The sequence below is a fragment of the Dermacentor andersoni genome, chromosome 10 (genome assembly GCF_023375885.2).
Source record: "Dermacentor andersoni chromosome 10, qqDerAnde1_hic_scaffold, whole genome shotgun sequence".
NCBI classification, from domain to species: domain Eukaryota; kingdom Metazoa; phylum Arthropoda; class Arachnida; order Ixodida; family Ixodidae; genus Dermacentor; species Dermacentor andersoni.
The window spans coordinates 116566104-116592854 of record NC_092823.1 but is presented as its reverse complement, the minus strand read 5'-3'; the positions used below and the strand labels follow the sequence as shown (position 1 = coordinate 116592854).

Genomic DNA, 26751 nt, shown 5'->3' with positions numbered 1-26751 from the left:
TGCTGCGTCACAGGTCTGACCGCCGCCTTTAAATAGTTAAATGTTTTTAAATGCGCGCGCAAAATGCAATGTGGCGCCATCTACTAAATGGCACCGTAAGATTTGTTGCGCACATCCCGGAGGCTTCGGATAACAGCAGGCGAAGGGCGACATTGCCACTTTCCTTCATGAGTGCGCCGGTGTACGAGCGCTCTCGCGACGGCCCGTGACCTTGCTCAGTGTCACGTGGCCTTTCAGATAAGTGTGCCGGCGCCGCAACATACGCGAGCACGTTCGCCCCGTACGCTGCTGGCATGTAGCACGCGAGGAAACAGCTAGCGAGGCCGGCGTCATCTGACTTGACAACGCGTGAGTTTCCTGCCTGCTAATTGCTAGCTTCGATTTCGCTTGTGGCGATATGCATAACACGACTATTAAGATTGTTTCTCGCTTGGAACGGGTATCACACAGATGCATGGCATACGGAATCTTTGCGAGTGGCGAGGCAAATGCGCCTCGGAAGCTCGGCGAGAAGCGGCGGCGCGCTCCTGCAAAACGCGATCGTCTGGCACGTTCCCGTATGACGTAGCTTCTCGCCGACGCAAGGGGGCGCTCTCACGGTAAGCGCTATGGTAAGCGTGACAGCGCCTACCGTGAGAGTGCTCTCACGGTCACGGTTACAGTGCACTAGAAAATATTGGGTAGTGGAAGAAGCGGCGGCCCGGGCGCGAGGCATGTTGTGTAGAAGCTCACCAGATGGCGCGCGCGCTCACATCCCGAGCACCGGCTGAGGGAGTATGCGGCAGAAAGCAGCAAGCGAGTGCGGCGGCACAGAGTTTCAGAATGCTGCCTTCATTTTTCCTCAAGCCAAATATGTAAATATGGTTTTATGTAAGCAACCACAAGATCTGTAGCATGGGATGGTAGGGCACGGCACGTACCTGCAATGCCTGTTATTGCGATACACGCACTTCGTGCCCCCCCCCTCCTCCTGTAGCGGCAGAGTGCACTTCTAGCATTAAAATTTAACTTCTTTTTGGTGTACTGAGCGGCAGCAAGACGATGAACATCCTCCTTCTTTGTGAGAAGCAATTTGTGGCATTCATCACACTCCAATTTCAACAGAAACTGCCTGGCAACATAACCACAAATGTAAAAAATGAGCCGGTCGTCACTTTTTGCTTGAGCACATGAGACATGGTCAGGTACAGGACTCTGCTTTTTATGCTCTGCAGTGGGAATGTCATCATCATCAAGAAGGCTTTGGATTAGGTCCCTTTTGCCAGGTTTTGGGCCTTCCATCATGTCTGGCTCAAGTAGGGCTGTAAGAGCTCCAGGCTCAGCATTGCCATTAGCAACAGATCTGGCAAGCCCATAAACACTTAGGCAAGACACAGTAATGAGAAACTGTTGGGATGTTGGATGGGTATTGCAACCGCTTGACTGTCGTGCTATACCGAAGAGATTTTCAACTGGGTCCTGACTCAGCTTTGAGGTCATTAAGTATTTGTAGGTAAAATTCTTTGTCAGGTACGTCAGCAACAACAGAACACTTGCAACTGTCACTCTCAGGCCAACAGCACTAGATGCGGACAGGAATCCACCTCGACCACCTGCATGCAGCTCCCATTCGGTTAGGTACGTCAAAAACGAAAGAAGCTTTTCCACAGAAGCAGATTCTGGCCGCACGGCTTGGCTTGGAAATTACCGCACGGCTTGGCGGTAACTGTGTTTGCGCAGTCAGTCGTAAACATCAGCACTCTTATGTGAAAAAGAGCAAATGGATTTTTTCTCACACTTGTCGTGGTAAACAGGACTCCATCGAAGTCTACCGCATCAAGTCGTGTCCACCTCTTCGGTACGGTCACACTGTTTACGAGCGTTTGAAGATCATGCTGAGGCACTGTCACATCCAGGCTGTCGTTGCCATCCGCACCATGATCTAGGGATGATGAATCATGAACTCATGAACATCGCAATGAGACAAACGCACCTTCTTCGTACGTGCAGCTCGGCACACAGCAACGCGTTTTCTCTCTGGTCTTCTCTGACGCATTTCCTTCGAGAGGTAGGATGGCAAATCGGGCAGGAGCGTGGGCACCGCGTCGTCGGTTAGCGCCGGTTTACCTCGAGGAATCTTTACTTCCTCACCGTTGATGAAATGAGCATAGTCGCGCAAAATAAAATGCGCTTCAACGAGCCTCTCGCACACACTTCAAGTCTCGGAGAGTTGCTTATCTTTGCGGTGAAGATTCCTCATCCATTGTCTTTAGGCACTCCAAAAAGAGAGAACGTGCGCCCATTTACTTTCCGAAAACCAGGATACCCGGCCGCTCTTGCATCCGGGCGCATAACAATGCGTATCGCTTTTTTTCTTCTTCTCTTCCATTATCCAAAAAGCAACAACAGGGCTGCATCGAACTGAGCAACAGTCACGCTCGGCACTCTCAGTAGCTTCACTAGCAAAATGCGAAAAGCACGCTGGCTCGTAGAATGACGCGGTAAAGCGCACGTGGGCAACGCGAGCTCCAACCGGCACGGTCTCCTCGGGAAGAGCACACCAGCGCCCCTAGCGGGAGTCTTCGCTCTTGGCTTCACGCTGCCTGTGTGCCCAGCCCTCCGCTCTTTCCACTACCCAATACTTCTAGTTCACTGTAGTCACGGTGTTAGAAGCTCACGGTACCTGTGCTTGTACCTGTGGAGACTTTTGAGCGCTCAAAAACAGGACGTCGAACGAAGAAGGGACCTTCTTCGATCGACGTCCTGTTTTTGTGCGCGCAAAGGTCTCCAAAGAACGATGTCCAACCAACTCGCCCAAAACGTGACGCTTCTCTTACCTGTGCTCGCTTTGCTCGAACAGGTAGGCAGTAGAGCGTCATCCTGGCTTGGCTTGGCTTGGGCGTGGTTGCCACGTCTAGCCGATACAAAGGGTTGGCCACAACAACATCATCATCATCATCATCGTGAGCGCAAACCTTTAACAGTGTGGCCACCTTCTAGAAGCATCGGGATTCAAGGTGCAAGGTTTAATTGGTCAGCAGGCGAGATAAATAATAAGCGATTAATACAACCGGAGGCATTGCAAGCGTATGTAAATATCGTACAATGTCGTGAGAGAGGATGGAAAAAGGCTAGATAGCGATAGATGTATTAAAACCTAAACAAATCAAGCAGCCTAGGGGACTATTTGTCCAAGCACCGTTTAAAGGGGGACGCCAATAAACACCATCGTCATCATCGTGACCTCATGGAGAAATAATGTCCGTAATGCACACTACGGGAGAGCGTATTTTTCGAGCTTGCCAGAGCGGCCTTTAATGCAACAGGGTGATCTATAAATCAGGCAGTTCCGGCGGCTCTCGAATTCCCTCCATCGGGCAATTAAGGTGCTCGCTCGAGTCGCAGGCGGCGCACCTTGAACGGGAAATAACTGTTCGTACCGTTAGCGCGACCGATAGGGCGGAGACTGACTGAAAGTTGATCAAGTTGGCAAGATCGATTCACGGTACCATAAAGCCCGCGTGCAAACACGAACACATGAGGGAACGAAATATGAGTTTCGTTTGTGTTATCGTTTTCACCGTGCCTACCTTTTAGTACGATTCCTAAAGTTCCTAAGTCGAATCGAAATACGGAGCTGCAGAGTTAAGACGGACAAACTACGCAAACAATGAAGCGCTTCTGTGCTCGCGTCCATGTAGTTTGTCTGCCTTATAAGAGGAAGCTTTAGCTCGGGCCCACCTGCGACGAGGCCTATTCAAATACATGTAAAACGCAGAAATGCTTTTCGGAGATAACGTCTGGATCAATTTTAATGAAATTTGTTGCATCTGAGAGAGAAAGTTAAATTGTACTGTCGGATGCGTAATATTGATATAGGGCCTGAATTATGTTCAAAGAATTTTAAAGAATTCGCATGTTCGATAAAAAAATTGGACGCATGAAGTTTATTAACGAATAGCTCTGCATCAAGAACAGATATTGCGGTTCTGTAAACGGCATCCATTAGATCATTCAAAGCGGACAAATTCGATATGTCAATTTTTATCTTACGCGAATTTGTTACGTTGTGCACAAAGGTTCTGCAAAAGCTGTATTTACACATTACTAAATTTTTTGAGATTCATGTGTAACATATCAAGTTTGTCCGCTTTAGATGTTCTATGAGATGCAATTCACATAATTGTGATACCAGTTACCATTTCTGAGTTACAGAGTTATAAACTTGATAGTTTCGTTTTCTGAAAATTTCGATTTTTGCCCATTGTTATTAAAATATCGACAATCTAAATCGAAAATTCGAAACCTGCAGTCACTAGATTTTAAGTTTCTCTTTTAGATGCAACAAATCTCGTCAAATTTGGTGCAGTGGCTGCCGAGAAAAACAAATTCTCCTTTTACATGTATTTAGATAGGAGCACCCGAGCTGAAAGAGAGAGAGAGGGGGAGGTGGAATATAGGAACGCAGGGATGTTAACCAGTCAAGGGTCTGGTTGGCTACCCTACGCTGGGGGAAGGGAGAAGGGTAGAGAGAGAAGGGAGAGAGAAGGTGTTGAGACGTGTACGGACACTACTTGAGTTAAAGCCGCTCGCGCAAACCAGGCGTTCTGAGAAAGCACAAAAGTGCCTTCACTGCCTTCTGAGCCGATGATCGGTGGGTACGCTGCTCTAGTACTGTCTGTTCACTCAGAGGACGATCATCTAATTTCCTCAATGTGTTGGACAAAGAATGTCTTTGTGCTTGAAATTGAGGTCAATGGCACAAAAAGTAATGGCACCCGAGCTAAAGCTTCTTCTAACTCTGCATCTAGCGCTGTATTCTAATTACGCTATTCGATATAGCTCCAACGCAAGCCTCTTTAGTGTACCATGCGGTACTGCAGTGTTTGACATATCCAGCCATAGAAATAATGAAATACGTCTACGAGTGAGTGAACGCCCTGAACCTGGTGGTTAGCAGATAAATAAATGCTATCGCATTTAAAAAGTTGCGGTGACCGAATACTGGACATTTCCAACTTACAGATATAATAATTTCTGCTGTTAGATTTCTCAGATTGCACTTCTTGAAATAATCGATTTAGTCAAACAGTCGATTTAATCAAAGGTGAGGGAATAATATACTTCAAAAGATTGCGACCCTTTATACGCAATGCCTAACAACTCAAAGTGTTCCAGAGAGTTGGAAGAGTGCCAACACTATACTAAGCTATAGGAACAGAGACGTTAAAAATGTGAGACTTTAAAGATTTGAATAATTATAAATCAATTAGATTGCACTCAATACTGCATAAAACATTCACCAATTCACCAACAGAATCAGGGCAGCCTTTGAATTCAATCAACCAAGACCCACCTTGGTGGCTTAGCGGCTATGGTGTTGCGCTGCTATGCACGAGGTCGCGGGATTGAATCCCGCCCGCGGCGGCTGCATTCCGATGAGGGGCGAAATGCAAGAACGCCCGTGTATCATGCATTGGGGGCACGTGAAAGATACTCTCGTGGACGGATAGGTGGGCTAGTTGGTAACGCACGTTAATAAAAACTTGGAGCGCTAAAAATACGATAGACGTAGAAAAAAAAAACCACGCGCTCTCACTCACAACTGATGAGCGCGTGTGATGTGTTTGTTTTTCTACGTCCTTCGTGTTTTTAGCGCTCGAAGTTTTTATTAATACTCTGGTGGTCCCAATTAATCCGGAGTCCCCCACTATGGCGCGCCTCGTAATCAAATGGTGGTTCTGGCACGCAATACCCCAGAATTCATTCAATCAACCAAGGCTGGCTTCAAGAAGGGGGTATTCGCAATGGATCACATCCATGTCATTAATGAAGTTACAACGCATGTAAACTGTTTGCGCGCGTTGTCTTAATCTTTGTTGTTTTTTGAATTTGTCTACCAGTTACTCTAGAATGCCCGCATGATCGTTACAGGGCGGCCATAACTCCTGTCTCTTTAGGTGCGTGCCTGGTAAACCCGCAGCCGTAATTGTTTTCTTTGTCTTTTTGTGACGTTGACTATCGTTCCTTGCTTGCAGTCTTTTTTTTTTTCCTAGTATATTTTCCCGTTCTTCCAATAGATCCCAGTTGATAGCCAGCGCTCGTACCATGTGTGTCTGAGTTCTCGTTCATACCGCTGTTCCCAACACAATTCCTAATTGTTCCTGTGCACCATATAATGTCACAGGGTGTCACTACTGCCAGAAGCATCATGATCACGTGCTCACCCGTGACCCAAGCAGCCAGCATACATATACCCAGACTGTATTCAGCCTGCAGTGCAATGGTTGCAGCTGTTAGACGAGCTAGTAGGTCCCAAGAAGAGAGGTAAAATTAAAGAAAAAGCTTGGAAGTGTACTGAAGCCTAAAGAGACCGGAAATTAAATTTTATGGCACCGGTTTTCTTTCCCCAATGCAAAGTTCACGGCGTAAGAGTGCGCAATCTTAACAGTGGCAACGCCGAAAACGCCGTGGAACGAATTTCTTTCTCGGAATTTTTCGATCTGCAGTTGCGACTGCGTTTATGGAAACGCAGGAAACAGTCTGGAGACAGCGATAGCTGTATGCGACAAGTGTATGCGACAAGGATTACTGCGATAGCTGGATTACTGGATTACTGCGATCAGCGATAGTGTATGCGACAAGGATTACTGTAGTAGGTGATTGATCGCTTTTTTTCTCTCTTTTTCTTTTTCCTCTTTTTTTTCTTTTGTTGTTGTAAATAAGCTGCTGGTATTTTGTTCCCGCACAATTTTGCTGCTACCATGAGATATGCTAAACCTTGTTATTTTTTGTAATCAATCCTGTATTTTGTTCTGTAACCGTTCTTTTCTTGTTGCTTGTATACTTCCTTATTATATGCTGTTGTTGCTTTTAGATGTTAACTACAATAACTGTTCTTGTACAGGAGGTCCCGATACAGTCTTTGACTATGGGACCTCCTTCTGCATACTAAGTACTTGTAATGTGACCCAACTTCTAATAATAAATTTTGATTCTGATTCTGATAGCGATTCAACGGCGCCATCGGGGCGAAGTGCGAGGATATACGTGCCAGTAGTGCTGGTACCCGTTTACGGCACGATTAGTCGATGGCCATTTGTATCTCAAAGAGAGACCACAGATACACATTTCAAGCTCGCATGCGCAGTCATGCAATGAAGAACGTACGCCACAGTTCACCACGGTTCTGGTGTTCCACTCGTTGCCGCGAAGACAGCGTCGCTTGCTAACGTGAACTTCTTTAAATATACTAATACGTATAGAATAATGCGTAAATGCCTATATAATAACACGACTGCGATATAAACAATAGATACCGTACACGTAATGTAATATGTGGTTACTTAGCATCCATCTCTAGTAAGAATGTTTCACAGGAGAGTGCAGGACACACAGTTTTTTTGTTACTTCAATTGCTGCAGATTGCTTTGGTGTTTCGTGCAAATAATGTCCGTCTGGTTCTATTATTAATCTTTTGTGTCGTCATTCGAGAAACGTTTGTGGGGCTCTTTTAAAAAGAAAGTGTTGAAAGTAAAGGTTAAAGGTTTTTTTTAAGTGCGAAACTTTTTCCTCATTAGTGCAATACTACTTCGCAAATAATTATTCATGGTAGTCTGTTTGCGTACCCGTTTTATGTTTGCGTAACCCCCCCCCCCCCACTCAATGCTCCATATATTGGAGCCTGTAAGCTATGTTAAATAAATAAATAAATAAATAAATAAATAAATAAATAAAGAAGACCCATTGAATATGGCTAACGTGCTCCATTGTTTTCGCTTTTGTGGTCACAGAAACCCTTTTTTTTTTTTCAAATGTCTCTCATTCATGTGCTGGACTTAATACAGCATCTTTACAGTCTAACGCTATACTGGCTCTCCAACTTGTTGCGCGCGCGTACTGAGGTGCTGCACCGCCATCTTGACTGCTTTATCTTTCCCTTTCTCAAGCGCCTGTATCTATCTCAAAACGCAGTTTGTTCTGTAGAGCGCAGCAAGCACGTCGCATGCTGTTTTGACTGCCAGAGATAGCATTGTGTGAGGCCGCTGGAAAGTCGGCAAGCTGTTACAGGAAACCGAGATCGTTCGGCCTCGAAATCGTTTAACTAATATATGTATATATATATATATATATATATATATATATATATATGGACGACATCTCTTCGTGTCGGGGAGCAAATTCAGGACAGACAGAGACCGCCGACAAAACCTGTGCGCACATGATTTAGAGTGCTTAGAAGACGTTTAGGCTGCTGAACGGGTCTCTTGTTCACCACGATGAAAGGCTCAAAATGTCGCGCTTATGTTAGCTTCAGGAGTATCTTTGGGCCTCTGGAGTGTCAGGCAGGCGGCAAGTTAGCCTCACTTCGGTTCGGCCTCTTATAGCTATAGAGAGACGCGTCCAAATACACTTCGTTTTCCGACACTCGACCTACACGTCAAAGCCATGCAAACAAACTAATTGAATATTCCTGCAGTAATGAAACATTCAAACATTCTTTCTTTAGCTTGCCATAAGAGAATGGAACCAACTGCACCAATTAATGCATCACAAACACCAAATCGTTCGCGGAATTCGCTAATAAAATTGAAGGCAACAAAAACTAGCTTTTTTTTAATTGTTACTTCATGTATCAATATTCTTAAACTTTAGTAACACTAAAGTGATGTTCACTGTCTGTATTCATGTAAACAGTATGTGTTGCTGTAATGCAGTACTGTGACCTTATTTCCTACATTTGTTCACAAATTTGATTGTTTTGTAAACGTTTCACATATTGTATCGCCCTCCTGCTATGCTCTCAGCTGAGAGCAGCAGTATAAAAAATAAATAAGTAAATAAATAAATAAATCTCGTCATGAAAGAGAAAATTAATATCCCCCCGACAATTGTAGCACGAAGCTAAAAAGCTCCCGAGTTCGATTCTTGCACCAAATATATATATATATATATATATATATATTTTTCAACTTCGAAATGTCTTTTTTGTGAACCGGAATGGGTTTTCTTTGTACCTTCGCGCACAAGTAAGGTGGATGTTAATTTTCTCCTTCGTGAACATTCCTTCAGCTTGCGGGCTTCGGCGGAACTGATTTCCCAAATATGTTATCTGGATAGTTATTTATCTTATAGATATTACCGTTGCGCCCAGTTCTCATCCTTCGCGATAATATAAGCCTGCAGGAGGTCCCAGTCGACATCCCGCTGCCTCGCTTTATGCGTGTTCGGAGAGAACCCAACACATATCAGACAAGGGTAGTTCAGGGCAACATCGTTTAATAAGGGGAGAGGGGGGCGCTGAGTACGCTCATTTATGCATCATTGTTGTCTCCAAGATGTATTCTTTTGGCTGGCCGGAGCATACATAAGCGCTCCTCATATATACTATAGCTTAAGGCCTCCGTCGTTTACGTTTTAGCAACACGGGTGTTTTATTTTGCAGTGCCCCATTTCTTGCCTGAAACAACTTTTTTGTCACCCTAGACCTCACTTCAAGAACGTTTGTACTGCGATTTTTAACGCGACAGCGTTAAGAAGCTCGTGTCGCAGAAAAGCCGGTGTCGTCGGCGTCGGCGGCGTTGGCCGTGAGCGATAAATCCCAGAAGGCACTTTTTTAACGTAGGGTGGCTCTTAATCTCTCATTGGTTGATAGCTTGAATTCAGTTAGTCGGACTTCTCAGTTACGGCCACTTGGCCCACCGCAGCGGCCAAGTTGCTACGGCGCTGCGCTGCCGTGCACGAGGTGGCGGGTGCGACTCCAGCGCGTCGAGGCCGCACACCCATGGCGGCGGAGCGCAAGAAACGCTCGTGTACCATGCTTTAGTTTCAAGTTATACCCCTGTCAAGCGGGCCAGTTAAGTGCACTTACGAGACCTTGAGTGACACTTTAGGCGACGCGGTGCTAAATGGTAAAGCAGAGCGCACTCACATTGAAAAAAAAAATGGCGACAGACTAACACCATGTTTTTTAAGATGCAGATTAAAATAAAAAAAAACTTCTAAAAAGCGATTGCTTTAGTTGTAATATACATAAAAAACAATTGTAATCTATATTTACTCAAAAAAAAAACGAAAGTATCTTTATCATAAGAGTATTGCAAGTCAAGGCCGGCCAAGACGAATGGCTAGCCGATCCAGAACAAGGTGGTGGCGTGCGACGATGCGGCATTTGATCCTGCTAGAACAGAATATGAGCGCGCTGTGCTCTGTTTATTTTGTTAAAAGCTGTTCAAAAGCTAGAATTAACTTCTGTGTCATTTTTCTATGCATCACATTTTGCACCGTTGAAACCGCTGGCGGCGAGGCTACGTACTCAACCAGCAAAGTACGTTCCGTGAACGCACTCCGACCGGAGTCCACTCTTCTGCGAGTGCACTCCGCTTGCGACGTTTATATTTGGGAAAGTGCACTTAAAACCGAGTGCACTCTCCGTAAGTGTACTTAACTTGCCCGCTTGACAGGGGTATTAAAGAACCGCAGGCGGTGAAAATTCATCCGGTACCTACTCCCCCTCCCCCCACTCTATGTTAAAAGTCATAACCCCACTGTACAGCTTCGCAAAGTCTTAAACAACACAAATTTGAGACAGGAGTCAGTTGCGTTTCTTTTTTTAAAGGCGAATAGCATTCTTGGTTCTGTAAAACCAGTTTTCTTTCCGGCTATTTAGCTATCCATCTATTCCACTAAATGTGTGGGCCGATCCCGGAGGTAGTGCAGCCTAAAAATGCGGCCCGAGTCTTAAGATAGTGCGGTCCAAAAAATGTGGGCCGATCCCGGAGGTAACGCAACCTAAAATATGCGGGCCGATCCCGGAGGTAGTGCAGTCAAAGAACGTGGGCCGTTCGCGAGGTTACGCATGTGCCGCGCTCTTCAATAATCCACTTTGACCCCAACTGGTCACCCGCCGCGGTGGCTTGGCGGCTATAGTGTTAGGTCGCGCTAAGTCGCGGGATCAAATCCCGGCCGCGGCGGTCGTATTTCGGATGGGTGAGAAATACAAAAAAAAGAATATCACTAAAGACTACGATACTTTCTAATGCGAAATTTGAGCGCAGCTCTATACGTGTTATCATGTCGCGATATATATTGAGGCAAAGACTTTCAGAAACATGTAGCGACCGGCAATCGTCGAACGTCCGATCTGCGAATCAAGCGCGTCGGCTTTTATACGTGACTTGTCGAAGGCTCCAGTGTAGTCGCTGGTGCCGCTTGGCTTCCAGAAAGTACTACACAATTCGCGTCGTGCATACAATCAGATTGCAAAACAGTCGCGAACCATGACAATCAAAACAAGCGCCAACGAGACCAAACGAGCGAGATCTGACGCGAGCAGACGATAGTGCGAAACTTGCGGTCCGGCTGAGACCAGATACGAATACGCACCAAGCCGTCGGGCGTGTCCGTATGAAACCAGTTTCCCGCAAGCACGTCATTGAAGGCGCCGCTCTCATTCGGCGCTCATTGGTGTCCACCGTTCGCGGCTCGCGTCTTTCTTCCCTTTTTTGCTCTTTCATCCTTCGCTGTTGTGCTCGCTCGTTCGGTTACGCCGAGACCGCCGCTCGCCGCCAAAGCGGGCGCTGCGCTCTAAAAACGTCCGCGTCCCGTGGGCACACGCTACTGTTCCCCGGGTGGTCAAAATTAATTTGCAGTCCACCACTACGGCGTGCCTCGTAATCAAATCGTGCTTTTGACACGTAAAACCCCAGAATTCGACTCGATTCGCCAGCTTAATTGTTGAAAGGGAAACGCGATAGAGGAGCCCGACACGCTTCATACACTGTGATGCGTTTCGGCTATTCGCACTCTTCGACAATCATCGCGTATATGAGTTCTGCCCGAATTTCTCGCATTTATTCACAGTACCTTATGTTTCTTTCTTCGTTCGTTCTTCCACCCGGCTCTTGGTTCATCTCCTGTTACAGGCTTAGAGTTCCTCACCATATTACCTAGAGGGAAATCTGGCGCTGCTGCGCTGTGGTATGCATGGGAATGCTGGTACATTGTGGCTTAGGATTGGCATCGTTCTCGGAGAGCCAGGCAAGCACCGTTCCGTCTGTCACAATGATTAATTTTCCACTAAAACAGCACGTAAAAAGCTGTTTTAGCTTTATTATTACACAAAAACATGTTTTGTTTAACTATGAAAACTTGTTATTGCATGTGCAACTTTATAATATGTAAAAAGTATCAGCGGGCCGCTAAAGTTGGAGGACAGACGACAAGATTCGACAAGATCTTGTCGTCTGCCCTCCAACTTTAGCGCACGCTCTGGAACAGTTTGTCGTCTGTTCTTGCTTTTCTTTCCTTCATCATGCATTTTAGGTGAGCAAAGATGCAATTTGCGTTAATGGAAACATTTTATGAAGATTTTACTTTAACAACGCGTTATTTGTGTAGCCATATACAAGTTTTAGACGAAGCCTCTTACAACACCAGCCAACAAAAGCCTTGCAGACACATATACCGTCATTCCCATGACAGCACAGCGCCCCTTAAGAAATTCCCATAGACAGTGGCGCCGGATTTCCCTCTCGGTGTTACAGTGAGAAACTCTATGGTTACGGGTACACACCAGTTTGAACATAAATATCATCGTCTTCTCTGCAGGCAAGCATCGTCATGGTTGTCGTCTGGACGCTGGCATAAATCTGGTCTAGCTAATTCGCCATCGCGTCGCTTCCGTAATGGATTAGAATCAATCAATAAATACTTACCATGGACTGTCGTCGTTTCTCTTACCCGAGGAAAACGGCTGTGCAAATCCCACCGCGACAGCTTGGCCTGCCCATGAAGTCTTATTATTTCGTCTATATGCCTCTTCTTTCCTCTCGCATACGTTTGTTGTTTTTTATCGTGGCTCACCGCTCAACCACAGAGTATATCTGTACTCCCCTTGATTTCTTATATGTATTAAAATAATATTACTGTCATTCTTGAATTAATTGCACTGATACCTTCATCAAAGCAGCTGGACGATGGGTCATAAAAAAAGAAAAGAGAGATACCTTTGAGAGGGTAGGTACCCCTGCTAAACGTATTATTTATGCTAAGCTGAGTTTCGTATGTCGAAATTTGTATTTAAGCACGAAAAACCTGATTCATAGCGTTTTTGGTGAGCTCAGAGCCAAGTTTCAGTTGTGGATAGATTAGGAAGCCCAATTACAAATTAATTACTACACTAATTAAATATTTCCTCAAATAATATTTCATTGTTTTTTTTACAAATGTTCTCTCCATGGCCATAAACAAATGGGAACCAGTTTACCTCATTTTCATAAGTGTGGAAACTGTTTAGGCATCGCGGGGCTGATATCACCATTGTAGTAGAGTCATCACATCATGATCGAACACCATCGTCACCAGCTCGATGCCGGCTCGTGGTTCCCCTGTTCGAAGGCGCCGTCTTCTATGCAGGGAAGCATACCGATCGACGGCATCACCGAGTTACTACACCAATGAAATATTTACTCAAATAATATTTCATTGTTTTTTTACAAATGTTCTCTCCATGGCCATAAATAAAGGGGAAGAAGTTGTCTTAATTTTCATGAGTGTGGAACTGTGTAGGCATCACGGGGCTGCCATCACCATCGTCGTAGAGTCACGATCAAACACCATCGCCATCGTCTCGATGCCGGCTCGTGGTTCCTTCGTTCGAACGGCGCCGTCTTCTCTGCAGGGAATACATCGACGGCACCACCGAGGGGGCGCGCCGCAACACACAACCATGTCCCGGAAAGGCGAAGTGGGCGTCCGGGGTTCGGCTCGGCCCAAGTTCATCAACGCGCCGGAGTCGTGCGTCGCCGACAGCCTGGCGGGCTTCGTGGCCGTCAACACGGCCGTCCGCGTGCTCCGCGGATGCAGCGCCCTGGTGCGGCACGACTACGAGCAGCTGGCCACCAGGGGACAAGTGGCGCTGCTGTCCGGAGGCGGCTCGGGCCACGAGCCAGGATTCAGCGGTGAGTCTGAGTGGAGCGTACTGACGTGAGGTTGTCGAATTTTTCTGTTTCTTCCTTTTTTTGCGTTAAATGAATGTTTGAAAACTCTCGATCGTATCGTGTAGCATCTGCTTATGGAAACTGCTGCTTACATCAACCCACTCCTCTCTGTATATGGTTAATGTAACACCTCTCTCTAACGCCCTAGTAGTCATGAAAGCATTAAAATGAAAGCCTACAAAAAGTACTAGCCCAACAGCGCACTAAATATTTTATTATACTCGTGGGCAACATTCTGGCGTCATGAAGGGAAAGATATAGAGGGGCGGAGCTTATGCACTCTTGTTACTGCGCCAGGTAGTCCGGCAGTCTGACACCTAGCGCTTTCTGTTACTCGGAACGCTCGAAACAGATATTAATCGGCGTAGCTTCTACGCGCGACAGTTTCGCATTTGCCCAAATGCGCAAGAGAAAAGTCGATGAAAGTCAATTTCGAAGGGACTGACAACTGGCCCGAATGTGTTGTGAGACGTTGATGGAAATGAAAGGACCATGATTTACAGTGATAAGAATGATAACTTTAAATTGACAAAGAAAGTCTGAAAAACCAGTATGTGGCGAGGTCTGGCGGTGAAATCTTGGTACTTCGGATGTAGCCTATAATATTACTGTACGTATGTCGCATATCATATTGACCGCAAATAAGGACGGGGACAGAGGGAGAGAACACATAAACAGCACGGGCGGTCTCCCTCTGTCCCCGTCTTTATTTGCGGTCAATATGATATGCAGTAAATACCAACTAGGCCAAAGTGAAGTTCTTCTGTACGTATGTCGACTGTTAAGTACAGCATAATTATTGCTTAAAATTGCAGTAGTTCTATTACTAGAACGCGCTTTATTCTACGCGTCAGAAATAAAAGGCGCACGCATGGCTTCGACAACACGCTGGACTGCGTATCACGTGTAAAAGCGTCGTTTCGTTTTCGATCCAATTTGTTTCGCTTTCGGTGGTTAAATACCAAACCAGTTGGACAGGAAAACATGAAAACACGCCATTATCACAGGAATACTTCGGGAAATATGAACCGCAGGAAAATCGACTTGGTAAATAAAATGATGCTTTCTCACAGTTACGGCCGCACTTGTGCGTCTGCCTCCCACTAATGTCAGCGTATAATCGCTATGGCGCTCACCTATCACCGTTTTCAGGCTACTTCCACGTGAACTACATCCTCACTGCAGATCGAGAAACTCCGATAAAATCTGTTCCGCTGCGTTTTCCGCGTTAGCACTTCATGGTTATACACTCTGGCCCGTAAGCTTTCCATTGCACACAAAAAAAAAATAATAAATAGGTATCATCAAAATTGGTTGTCAGTTCCTTTAACACTCCATGGTGTGGTTTATCTTATGTTGCTGTTTTAAATAGGCTGTTTGTTTATTTTTCCATAGTGCTCACTAACAACGCGGATGCGGAACTTTTGTGTGTATATATATATATATATATATATATATATATATATATATATATATGCATATTTGTTTTCACAAACAATTAAGTTTAAGTACCCCTGAGCAGTAGCACATCGCGATCCAAAAGAGCCACCTGCAGGGCCCGTTTACTTGCTTTGAGCAACACCATCGCATCTACGCACAAAGTTAGCAAACTTAGCTATGCGTCATGACTTCACGACAATGTCCATGACGCCAGATCCGGAATCGGGAGACCCAACTTTAGCATCAAATAAAGATGTCTTACCTTTCCCAACCTTCATATACATGAGTTGCCTGATCGTGAGCCTCTCAGGTAGAGAAGCGCGTGACAGAATTCGTACGACTTCGAAAATGTGGAACGATGCTCCTTTTAAAGAATCGTCGTTTTCAAAAGCCACAAAGTGCGTGGATGCAAGAGAAGGGTTCACAGGAAGATGGAGGCTTGAGGTAATTAACTCTGGTTGGACGAGGAATGTCGCCGAAGTCAACGGTTGGACAAGGGAGCCTGTCTTTATCGTGGCTGATCGGGCATGCGGAACGCCGTTAGGCCTAATTCTCTAAGACGGCGCCGTGAACATTGGAGTCGGCCACCAAGCGCAGTGAATAAGAAAGACTCAAAACGAAACGAATCGTTACAAAATACGCAGTTTCGTCCGCTTATACGTATAACGGCCAAACCTTACTTCATTGGGAGTGGAGCCACTTAATTGTAGTAAGTGGACGTTGCGTTTTAATTTAAAAGAAAACGAGAACACAGTGCAGAAAGGTCAAATGAACGCAATTATCTGGTCCATCTGTGGGTGGTGTTTCTCTTGGCACGGTCGAAGAATCGAACGTCAGTGAGTCATGAATTACCACACTCCTACAGTACACGTTGAAGTAAAGGTGTTTTAATGTTGCGCTGTTACAGGACCGAGTGCCAGTCGACGTCAGGCTGTAGGTCGACTGGCCCTCGGTCGCGACTCTACACGTCTCGTTTTACCTAACCAAGACAGCGGACCTCGCGCTATAATCGGATTTGCGACCTCAGCGTTTCGGGATGGCACCACCATCCCCGCTGTGCCCTCTGTTCCTTTAACTATCCAAGCTTTCAAAGCGCGTCTCTCAGCTGGTAACATTGCTATACTATAGCGTAAAATGGAGAACGAGAATAGTTGTAGTGTTCTAGTTCTATTACACTTAACGTGCTGCTACCGGGAGTTCCACCATCTTGGTTACAGATGGCCAGAAGCATTGATTAAAGCCTGCTTGCACCAATTTCGCACGCCGTCTGCATTACTTAAATTTGTGCTATATCAGTTTCGGCGACCTCCGCAAACTAAATATCTCGTCTCTGTTTCTCGCACTGTCCGTAGAGTTTATGAAAAGGAAGTGTCGCCGCAGCACGCAATAATGACGCGATAGTTGCTCCGGCGAAGTTTTTCTTCACTCTTCTGGCCGCGAATGGTACTGCTCAGGCGTCGCATGCTATGCTAAAGTTCGCTTCTGCAGGCTTCATCGGACAGGGCTTGTTGACGGCTGCCGTAGCGGGACCCGTCTACACGTCTCCGTTCTCGGATCACATCCTGAGCACCATTAGGACAGTGGGAACCAAGAACAAAGGTGAGATGTACTGAAAACTCGCAGTTGAAGAAACGATATAGATTGAAAGGCATGTTTGATTGGTCGTTTAACTGATATCTACTTTTACGACTGAAATGTTGCGCCTGTTTTTTTTTTCTTATAATTTGCTCTTGTGGTACAAACATCAACCGTGTCTCGTTTCGCGTTCGTATGGAATTGCTCCTCAGTAGGGCAAAAGAATGCTGAAATATAGGCTGTTTGGTGCATGTTGTAACCGGTCATGGTACAGGGCGAACGGCTAACTTCATAGAGAGCGTGTACCAAATGCTAGTCAATGTTCCTTTCATATTTGTGGTGGGCACGTGAAATACCTACTAAAAGGTGTTCCTAAATAGTTTCTTGAAAAATACACTCAAACGAAAAAGTGCTCTTCTCAATATTGCTCACGGGTATCAACGTATTTAAAAGAGTTTCTTATAACTTCACTGAATTTATCTGGAACAGCGTCAATGGATATTTTCTTAACTTCAACGCTGCAGGTTGCGAGTACGCCAACCGTGTCGCTTATTGGTCCTTTCTGAACAGCAGAAACGAAACATTCTGTTTTTAAGTAGCAATTACTCGTGACATGTGTATATAAACCTAAGAAATACTGAATGTTGGGCTAGATAGCCGGTCTTGCATCTTAAATAGGAGAAAGCGCAAAAAAAAAAGATCTGAAAGAACACAAGAACGAAACAGAAAACTATGAGAGATTTTGACAACTCTTTGACAACAGGGGACCAACCACCGATGCTATGCTACTTCGAGCCGAACTTTTTGTTGGGCTAGTTGGTGCATGTTACTGAAGTACTATGCTACTTGGAGCGCATGCGATCCTCGTGTCAGTGCGCAATAAAAACCGCGACACCCATGGCAACAACAACAACAACAACAACAACAACAAAAAAAAAACACGCCGGTCATTTGAACCGCATTTGTTTACGGTTGCGAAGGAGCGTTTTCGCTTACTGTTCTGCCTCGCGCGAGGCCGTCATGTGAGCCATAAAATTAAAAGTTTTGGTGGTCCATAAGCGTTATCACAGCCTATGAAAGGAATGCCGGATATCAGAAGGCAGCGGCTGTAGGTGCGCTGGTTGCGCCGTCTTGCGAACACCACCCGCCACCTCGACGTTCGCTAGGCACATAAAACAAAAAGTTGATAAATATATTTTACTCTTACTCAAGAATACACTATAGCTTGACGCGCGAGGTGTGTCTCCTATATTAGAGACATTAAGAACGCTCACATACATACAAGCTTGACTACAGGACAAAAAAAAAAAAAAATTTGTGGCTAACTTAAGTGCAGTAAGCTTGCCACTGGAAGTTCTTTTGGTGTCACAAAACATATACCGCTGCCACGTAGTGCTGTACGTTTGTCGCTTGGTGGTAAAGTGCTTCCATTTGTAAATTGAACGAAGTGGTTAACCGCAGTTGAATGAAACTAACGGCATATGGATTGCCGTGCCGCTCCTTAGAGCATTTTTTGATATTCCGCCTAATTAGTAATTAACTGAGGTCAACTATTCATTTTTTAATGTTCACTTTAGATCCGAGCGCGTTTCGTTACGTTGTAGAGTGTGCTCAGAAACGACCTATTAAATTTTTTTATGGCACCGTTCATGCGACGTGGTGATTTTTTTCCGCGTTTAAGGAAAGCCCGCGAAATATGAAATAAACCACGTGACTGCGCTCATGCGCTGTCGTATTGCAGCGCTCTCAACGTTGCTACGAGCCTATCGCTTATCAGGGATGACGGTGCTTCACTGTCCGCGTGCCACCCTTCAAAGACCGTGACGCAATGCGAAGCCGATGACTAGAGCCGCGGCCGCCCACTTCGTCACGGTCCGCGCGCACAGGTTCTTTCGCACGAACCGCGATTGAGGGCGCTGCAATACGATGGCGCATGAGCGCAGTCACGTGGCTTCATTTCAAATTCCGCAGACTTTCTTTGAAATTGAAAATTGAATCGTTCGTTTCTGAATTCCCTCTACAACGCAACGGAACGCACCTGGCTCTAAAGGGAATATTAAGAATTTCGCGTAATTGATCTTAGTTGATTAACTAATTCAGCGAGCTGTAAAAAAACACTCTAAGGAGCGCTACATGACGGCAAACCACCTGTCTTTAGCTTCATTCAGCTGCAGTTAACCAGGTTTTTTTGCTTAATCCTTGGTTCAAGTTACGTGAAACACGCTATACCTATCCCCCCCGTGCACTGTGCAGCCGGCGTGCTGGTGTTCGTGTGCAACTACACGGGTGACCGGCTGACCTTCGGCATCGCCATGGAGAAGGCCGTGACGGAGGGCATCCGCGCCGAGATGGTGCTCATCGCCGAGGACACCGCGCTCGCGCACACCTACCCGTCCACCGGCCGGCGAGGCCTGTGCGGCTCGGTGTTCATGATGAAGGCAAGAAGAACCGTCCTATATATAACTCGTTTCACGATTATGCGACGCGCGAAACGCTCCCGTGGGTGGCGTCGCGCTGCTGCCCGGCGAGGCTTAACTTTTTGTTTCACGCGTTTCGTACTTTCGAGCCTGTGCGAATCATGGCCTCCGAGATCCGCAACGGCGCGCGCGCAACAGGATCTCGGATGCCATGCTGGGACGCAGCGACCGCCACCGGCGAGCGAGCGCGCGCGCAGCGCCGCTGACACATCAGCACATCAGCTTCCGTTTGCCAGACGCTGAGTCGCCGCAAAAATGTGCAACATTTCGGGTCCGAGTTCTGTCGCAGATGCCGCGAAAAAACGCGTGCTTGCGGCCGCTGCGGCCGGAATCGACGTTTGAAACGGGCTAAGCATCTCTTCGAGCACGTCACTAAAGGAACCACGCCGTTCAACTATTGCGGGAAGCTTTGATTACTGTGTCTTCCGCCCTCCTTGCATTAAGATGCGGACATCACTTGCACACGAAATCAAATATGTACATTTAATTAACAGATTGAATTTCACTAATAAACTCGTAGGTTAACTATATTATGGGCTGATCCGCCTGTGAGTTTGCAAGGCATATCCCTCAGGAACGAATTCTGGGGACACCAGTTCCGAGAAGAGCATTTCAAAAGCGCGCGAAAAATACACACTTCCCGCCAGTGCTCTTTAACTTAATTTTCCCCTGTATAATGCCCTTCCACAGCAACAACTTGTGCGCAGAATACAAGCGCGCACCCTAGTGTTTATTTAGAGCGCAGCTTTTAGGCGCCCGTTGCTGTGTTGAGCGTCGGTGTGCCTCGTCGGCGTAACTGAGCGAACGCGGAGCGCAGCGGAGAATGAAAGACGACGACAGCGAAGAGAGCGCGAAGATGGAGCAACGCGGAAGAGGAGGCCATATACAGGGAAAGCACAAGGCGGAAAGCGGAAAGGAGGAGCGTATGGCGAAAGGGTGAGTAGAAAAGCAGAAGACTGAGATAGCGACGAGAGCGCGAGGAGGAAAGCGGAAGAAACCACTTTGAGGCAACACCAGATGGCGCTCACGTCCGCGCATCCGACGCATCTGCGGCATCGGCGCTGCCGGCCTAAACAGCCAGAAAGTTCGCTTTCTAGCACAGCGTTGGCCCCAGGCGTTTCCGGTAAAGACTGCAGTCGCGTAAGCTGCAGTTGCTGGGAAGCGGCAACTGTGTGGCCGTTCTATACATAGCGCCGCGAGTCGCGGCTCTGCCATTCAGTGCGGTGATCGATGCTATGCCTCTATATATCGCGTAATGAAAACACGCATAGAGCTGCGCTGAAATTTCGCATTAGGGAGTGTCGCAATCGTAGGTGAATTTTTTTCTATCGGTGGTGAATTTTTTTCTTCAACTAAAACGTTCAAGTGATAGTCAGTGCTCGTGTCGTGTTGTTCTGTCCTAGTCTTTCTGCAGCGTTTTTGTCGCGCTGAAAAGTTAATGATAAGTGGAAAAACATTCCACTTCTAACGCTAGCTTGACGGCGCTTATCTCAAAACTGGTGCTATAGTTTCAACGTTCGTACCATAAGGATATGGTTCGAGAATTCACTGGCTTCAATCCGTAAATTGAAATATGTGCCCTAAAGTAATCGATATATATATATATATATATATATATATATATATATATATATATATATATATATATATTAATTACTTTAGGGCACATATTTCAATCTACGGATATATATATATATATATATATATATATCGGCTTACGGCTGCACTATGGTATGTTTCTACTACGCTAACAAGTCTAACCAAGTCAGCCAATATCGACACCAGCACCTCGCCTAGATACCTCTTATCCTTATCTGGCATCGCAGATTGCGGGTGCTATGGCCGAAGATCAGAAGGGCCTCGATGAGATCAAGGCGTTCGTCGAAGCCAAGAAGCAGAATATGGGTGAGTGCGTCATCGCGATCGTCATAAGCCTGATTAAGTACGCTGCAAAAGCCTCTTTCGGAGATTTCCACGTGTGGTTTTGTACTGAGTAAACCGAATCCACCATATACCGGAGAATTCATTCATTCATTGAGATTTATTTTATTTCACTTCCTTTCAACGAAACAGGAAGTCGATCGTTTAGCAGGGACTTTAATCGATGCTTTAGCCGAGACAAGACTAGAGGAGAAGTGCCGCGAAACTAGTCGCACGGCATTTTGTCGTATTTCGCAGGCTGTTTTTTCAGGCTTGGAAAAACTTTAGTGTATCACGTATTGAGCAACAGAAACCTGGATCGGGAATTTTTCAGGGTGGTCTACACTTTTCTCATTGACACTTTTGTTTGAATATGATATTTGATGAGTCGATTGAAGAATAACTATAATTATGCAATTAGGTGAAATACGATCTCCAAGCGACGGCAAACAGCGTTACCTGGGTTTTGTCCAGCTACGTGACACTTGCATATCTTAAAATTTTGGTTTCAAGCTATTCGTGGGACACCCAACATACATACACCTAAGGTTCTCGAAGGACAGGACACCATATATTCAGTAACAGCCTAAGAATTCAGTACAAGCTCCGCCCACAAAAGCACACTGCATCTGCCCTCTGGACCTCCACGCTACAAAACGTAGTTCCTAAGAGACGCCTATATTGAAAGAAGCTCGCCTACGCAGTGATGTCACGGAAAGGCGAATGGAACTGAATGGGCGCAACCATGCAAACTTTCATACAATTGCGCAGCCGTCAGAACAATCAAGAGACATCTACAGCGGCTTAATTTTGAAACGGCTGTGAAAGGAGCACACATCGAAACTACTCAAGGCACCCTAACCAGGAATCGGACTGAGTATGATTATCACTGCAGCTGACTGAATGCTTAGACCGTCTTCGCTTTTAAGCGAGTGGCACACGTGGTATCTTGGCACCTGCCTCTTCTATTAATTGTGTCAGCCGCGCTTTTTTTACATAAATAATATTGAAAATAATATTGACACATGGCAGTTAAGTTTATCGGAGAATGGCATTGGACCGCAGGTCCTTCAGCCTCAGGAAGATCTTAAGCCCATGACCTACGTATTCATTGCAGAGACGGGCGTTACTTCAGGCCCTCCAAAGATTTCTAGAAGCGAGCGATATGCTCGCAAACTATTGCGTAGAGTATTTATCTGTAATAATCCGACTCAGTGTGTTTAATCTGGCCCAAATTGGGCCCATTAAATGCTTGGATTCATGTGCCTTCGTGTGGAACCTACTATACGTTTTCTTATGTGCCCCGACTTTAGCGTAGTTATGTGACTGCACTTTGTGTTGTTGTGTTACTGAGTTGAGTTTAAGATTTAGTGCATTTAAGTGCTCTCTTTCATGTCTATCTACTTTAGTATTAGCGCATCTGTACGTCAAAACGAGTAGCTGACGCCAATTAAAGGCGCCATCATCTAAGCATCATATAATAGCAAAACAATATTCTTTATTTTTTTTCTTTTAAATGCAGGTACCATAACCGTGGCGCTCACGCCTTGCAGCCTTCCTGGCAAGGACGAGCTGCTGTTCAACTTGCCAGCGGACAAGATGGAGCTTGGCATGGGTACGCAGCGTGCGAGATTGCCAGTTTTCAACTATGCCTTAACACAGCTTCCGAGATCTGGAGGCGCTCCAATCTCGGAGGCCCTAAGCCTTGTTCAGGATTTAGTTTTCTTTTACTAACTGGCTAGTTTCAAAGGGGCACTAAAGCACCAACCTTTCCGTATGCATTACACGTGCTTATAATACTTTTTTTATGGAAATTGTGTGCTAATCGAGACGGAATTTGTATCCATACCGTGAAACTTATAGCGAAAGTACACGAAGAAGATATCAATCAATCAATCAATCAATCAATCAAGGAAATTTATTTTCATGATAACAGAAAACTTAGTTTACGAATAATCAAACATAAAATGTGATCTCAAACAATTTTTACACATTCGCATGTTAGTACTACAGTATACGCGAACTACTAGTGCATGTGCACAAGTAATATGACGATTACGACATGTATTTCTAGGGAAAATGTATTGTGAACGGTGAAATGTAGAAATGCACTTTAGAGACATGCGTATAACATAAGAATAATTAATAAAAATAAAATACGAAGCGTCATGAAACACTAATATAAATTAAGGCATGAATAAGCTTTCACAGAAATAATGCTCTTAATTCTTCTTTAAGGAATGAAATGTCATGGAATGAAAGCGAGTCATGGTAGTTTAATGTCGTTGGCAAGATGTGTCTTATGCGGTGCACTGTGCACTGCGTGCGTGAAAATAAAACGTGCCGAGGCGATTGATATCGGAAACGATAGGGAAAGGCGTTTCGAAAAATTATTTGCCGAGGACTGTCTTTTTGTAAAATCATAGTAGTTTGTAATTATACAACTCTGCTATTTTAACGGTCCTATGCTTCTTGAAAAGAGAAGCGGTGTGTTCTATACTCGCGGACAACTTTCTGTGGCTATGAAGGGAAAGCTACGGGGGTGGAGCTTCTGCACATGTATTACGGCGCCAAGTAGTCCGCCAGCGTTTGACCGTGCTTCTGGTTGCTCGGAGCAGACGGTGAATCGACGGAGCTTCCACGTGCGGCGGTTTCGCGTTTGCCCAGACGCGGAAGGGAAAAGCCGCAAAATAAGTAAAATTTTACATTCAGTGGTGTGGTCTGTCTTAACCGTTGTTATAATAATGTGTTTATGTTTTCTCTTCCCCAGCTTAAGCTAACGTGGATGAAAACGCGGGACTATTTTCAGAAGCGCTCTCACTTGTACGCGCTTGGCCTCCGTAGCTTTCCCTTCATAGTCGCAGAAAGTTGTCCGCGAGTGTAGAAAGGAAGCATTTGAAATTACCCGAACCACTTTTTTCCGTAACATGCTCAGGTTGGATATATTAAGATCTGTAGTTCTACCCCATACCAGCAGGCAATAACACTAGTGAGAGTTAAGGGCGTCGTATAGTTATTGCAACTGTTAGCGTATGTAGATGACGGTTCATTAATCCTACACACTTACCTAATTATGACGTTACCGTTCTTACTCGGTCATTCCATTACATGTGTTCAGCGAAGATGTCAAGTATCTCAACGCATTTTTCAATACGGACAGTGTACTGACCTAGGGGAAGGTTCTCTGGTACCGCAGACAGTGTTCCAGGCCCACGATATACAATACAGTTTTTGTTTCGGTCAATATTAGGCTGTTCGCTTTGCACCGCTGATCAAGATTCCAGCAAAACGTACTGGCTTCGGTTTGAATTCTTGACCAATCTTTTCCGTTAAAGAAGACTGCAATCATCGGCGTAAATGATAAACTGACAGTTGGTGTTTATTTTTATTATGTCACTTATACAGGCTGTTTCAGCTAACTTTCAGCCAACTTTTCAGCAAGCGTTTCAAAATATGCCGATGCACTCTAAGACGACGCGACCAAATGCTTGTTGCTCACTTTTGTATGTAGTGTGTCATGCTATTATTGTATTTTGCTTAATTGGATGATTGGTCAAGATTGATTAACCAACTCCTGAAGCAACGAAGCTAGGAAAGAAATTCCAATTGGAAAGTTGCAGAGCAGTTTGCAAAACGTCCGAATAAACGGTTTCTGTCTTTCTATCTATTAAGTATTAGTTCTTTTTTTTTTCAGCCTACTGCGGATACCTGCAAAATAAATAAAAAAACACAACATGGCATGCCCGCTTACGCGTCATGATTGCACTGCTCCCAAGCGTTCCGCGCACAAACGAACATAGCATTTAGCCGGGTGTGCTGCCGCTGCGTCTGCTTATCGCTTATCATGAATCGTTGCAAGGGAAGGACATCGCTGGCGTAAATCGCACAGCCAACGCCTTCGTCACTGCCCTGTCGCCTTTTAAGCGGCAGCACGCCTTGCTAGATGCGATGTTCGTTTGTACACGGGCAGTTTGGGAGCGCTGCAATCACGGCGCGCAAGCGGGTATGTCACGTGGTATATTTTTTTTTTGTATTTCGCGGGCACCCGCAGTAAGCTGAAAAGACTAATACTTAATAGATAGAAAGTTAGAAACTCTAATCGGACGTTTTGCAAAGCGCTCTACAAATTTCTAATTGGATTTTTTTTTGCCTAGCTTCGTTGCTTCAGAAGTTGGTTAATTAATCTTCACTAGTTATCAAATAAGCAAAATACAAAAAATAGCGTGACACAATACATACAAAAGTGAGCAACATGCATTTGGTCGCGTCGTCTTAGAGTGCATGGGCATATTTATAAACTCTGGCTAAAGTTACCTGAAACACCCTGTATAAAGAAGGAAAAGAATAGGCCCTAATATACTCCCTTGTGGTACTCCCACAGCAATTCGTCTTAAACGTGATTTGCATGTACCTATTTCGGTATATCGAAGTCTTTCGTCGGGGCAAGAGCGAGTAAGTTGCGACTAAACTCCCCGAAATCCGTATAGTTCAATTTTTTCCAGTAATACGGCGTGAGTGACACGATCGAAGGCTTCGCTAAAATCTAGATACAGTCCTAGCGTCAACGTCTTACTTTCGATGTTCTCTAATATAACCTCTTTCTGAAATAGGAGCGCGTCTTCTGAGGAGCGATTTTTTCTTAATCCAAACTGACCGTTAGTGTGAATGTTAATTTTTTTTTCACTGGAATTGTCGATGCGGGTATTAATAACCTTCTCAAGGCCTTTTGAAACAAACTGGCAAAATTAAGAGAAGCGGTAGTTAGAAAAGCTGTTCTTGTCACCTCCTTTATGTATTACTGTTACTCTAGCTGCTCGCATACTAGTTGGAAAAACACCACTTGAAATAGATCTGTTAAATATATGTGTAATCGCAGGATCGATCAAATCAATCGAGAACAGACCTACAGGCTTAATTCATATTCCGTCTACGTCACAACCATGACTGCGTTTAAGGCCCGCAAAAAGAGTTGTAACCTCATAAATAGCTGTGGTAATCTTGGAATATCGATGGAAGTAACCAAGGGAGCTGCAATGCTTCCTATCTGTACGAAGAAGTCATTAAAACGGTTCTTACGTTGTTTCCCGCTTAGTGAAATGTTATCAACTACCATGCAGTCGACAGCGTCTGACAGTGGCTTTCTATTCAATAGGTTATTTATTTTTTTCCAGACAATGTCACTTTTCCTAAGGCAATGACTGTCGTAATTTCGTCTGAAATATCCTTCCTTTGATTTAGTAATGGCTTTGTTCAAGTTGTTCCCAAACGATTTGAATTCTCGCAAGATTTCGTTGTCGCGAGTCTTAAGGAAGGCCTCAAACATCCTGTTTTTCACGTTGATAAGTTTTGCTAATTCTTGA

General features: G+C 45.2%; 1 protein-coding gene across 1 annotated transcript in view; it reads left to right on the top strand.

Moving 5' to 3' along the window:
* The first annotated feature begins 244 nt into the window (after positions 1 to 244).
* Positions 245 to 26751, top strand: part of LOC126544819 (triokinase/FMN cyclase-like) — a 47659-nt gene continuing 21152 nt past the window's right edge. Inside the window, exons 1-6 of the mRNA XM_050192311.2 lie at positions 245 to 348; positions 13661 to 13940; positions 16908 to 17018; positions 19248 to 19432; positions 21298 to 21376; positions 22914 to 23006. Of these exons, the coding sequence (XP_050048268.1) occupies positions 13709 to 13940; positions 16908 to 17018; positions 19248 to 19432; positions 21298 to 21376; positions 22914 to 23006 (700 nt within the window). The 5' untranslated portion in view covers positions 245 to 348; positions 13661 to 13708. The remainder of the gene's footprint in view (positions 349 to 13660; positions 13941 to 16907; positions 17019 to 19247; positions 19433 to 21297; positions 21377 to 22913; positions 23007 to 26751) is intronic.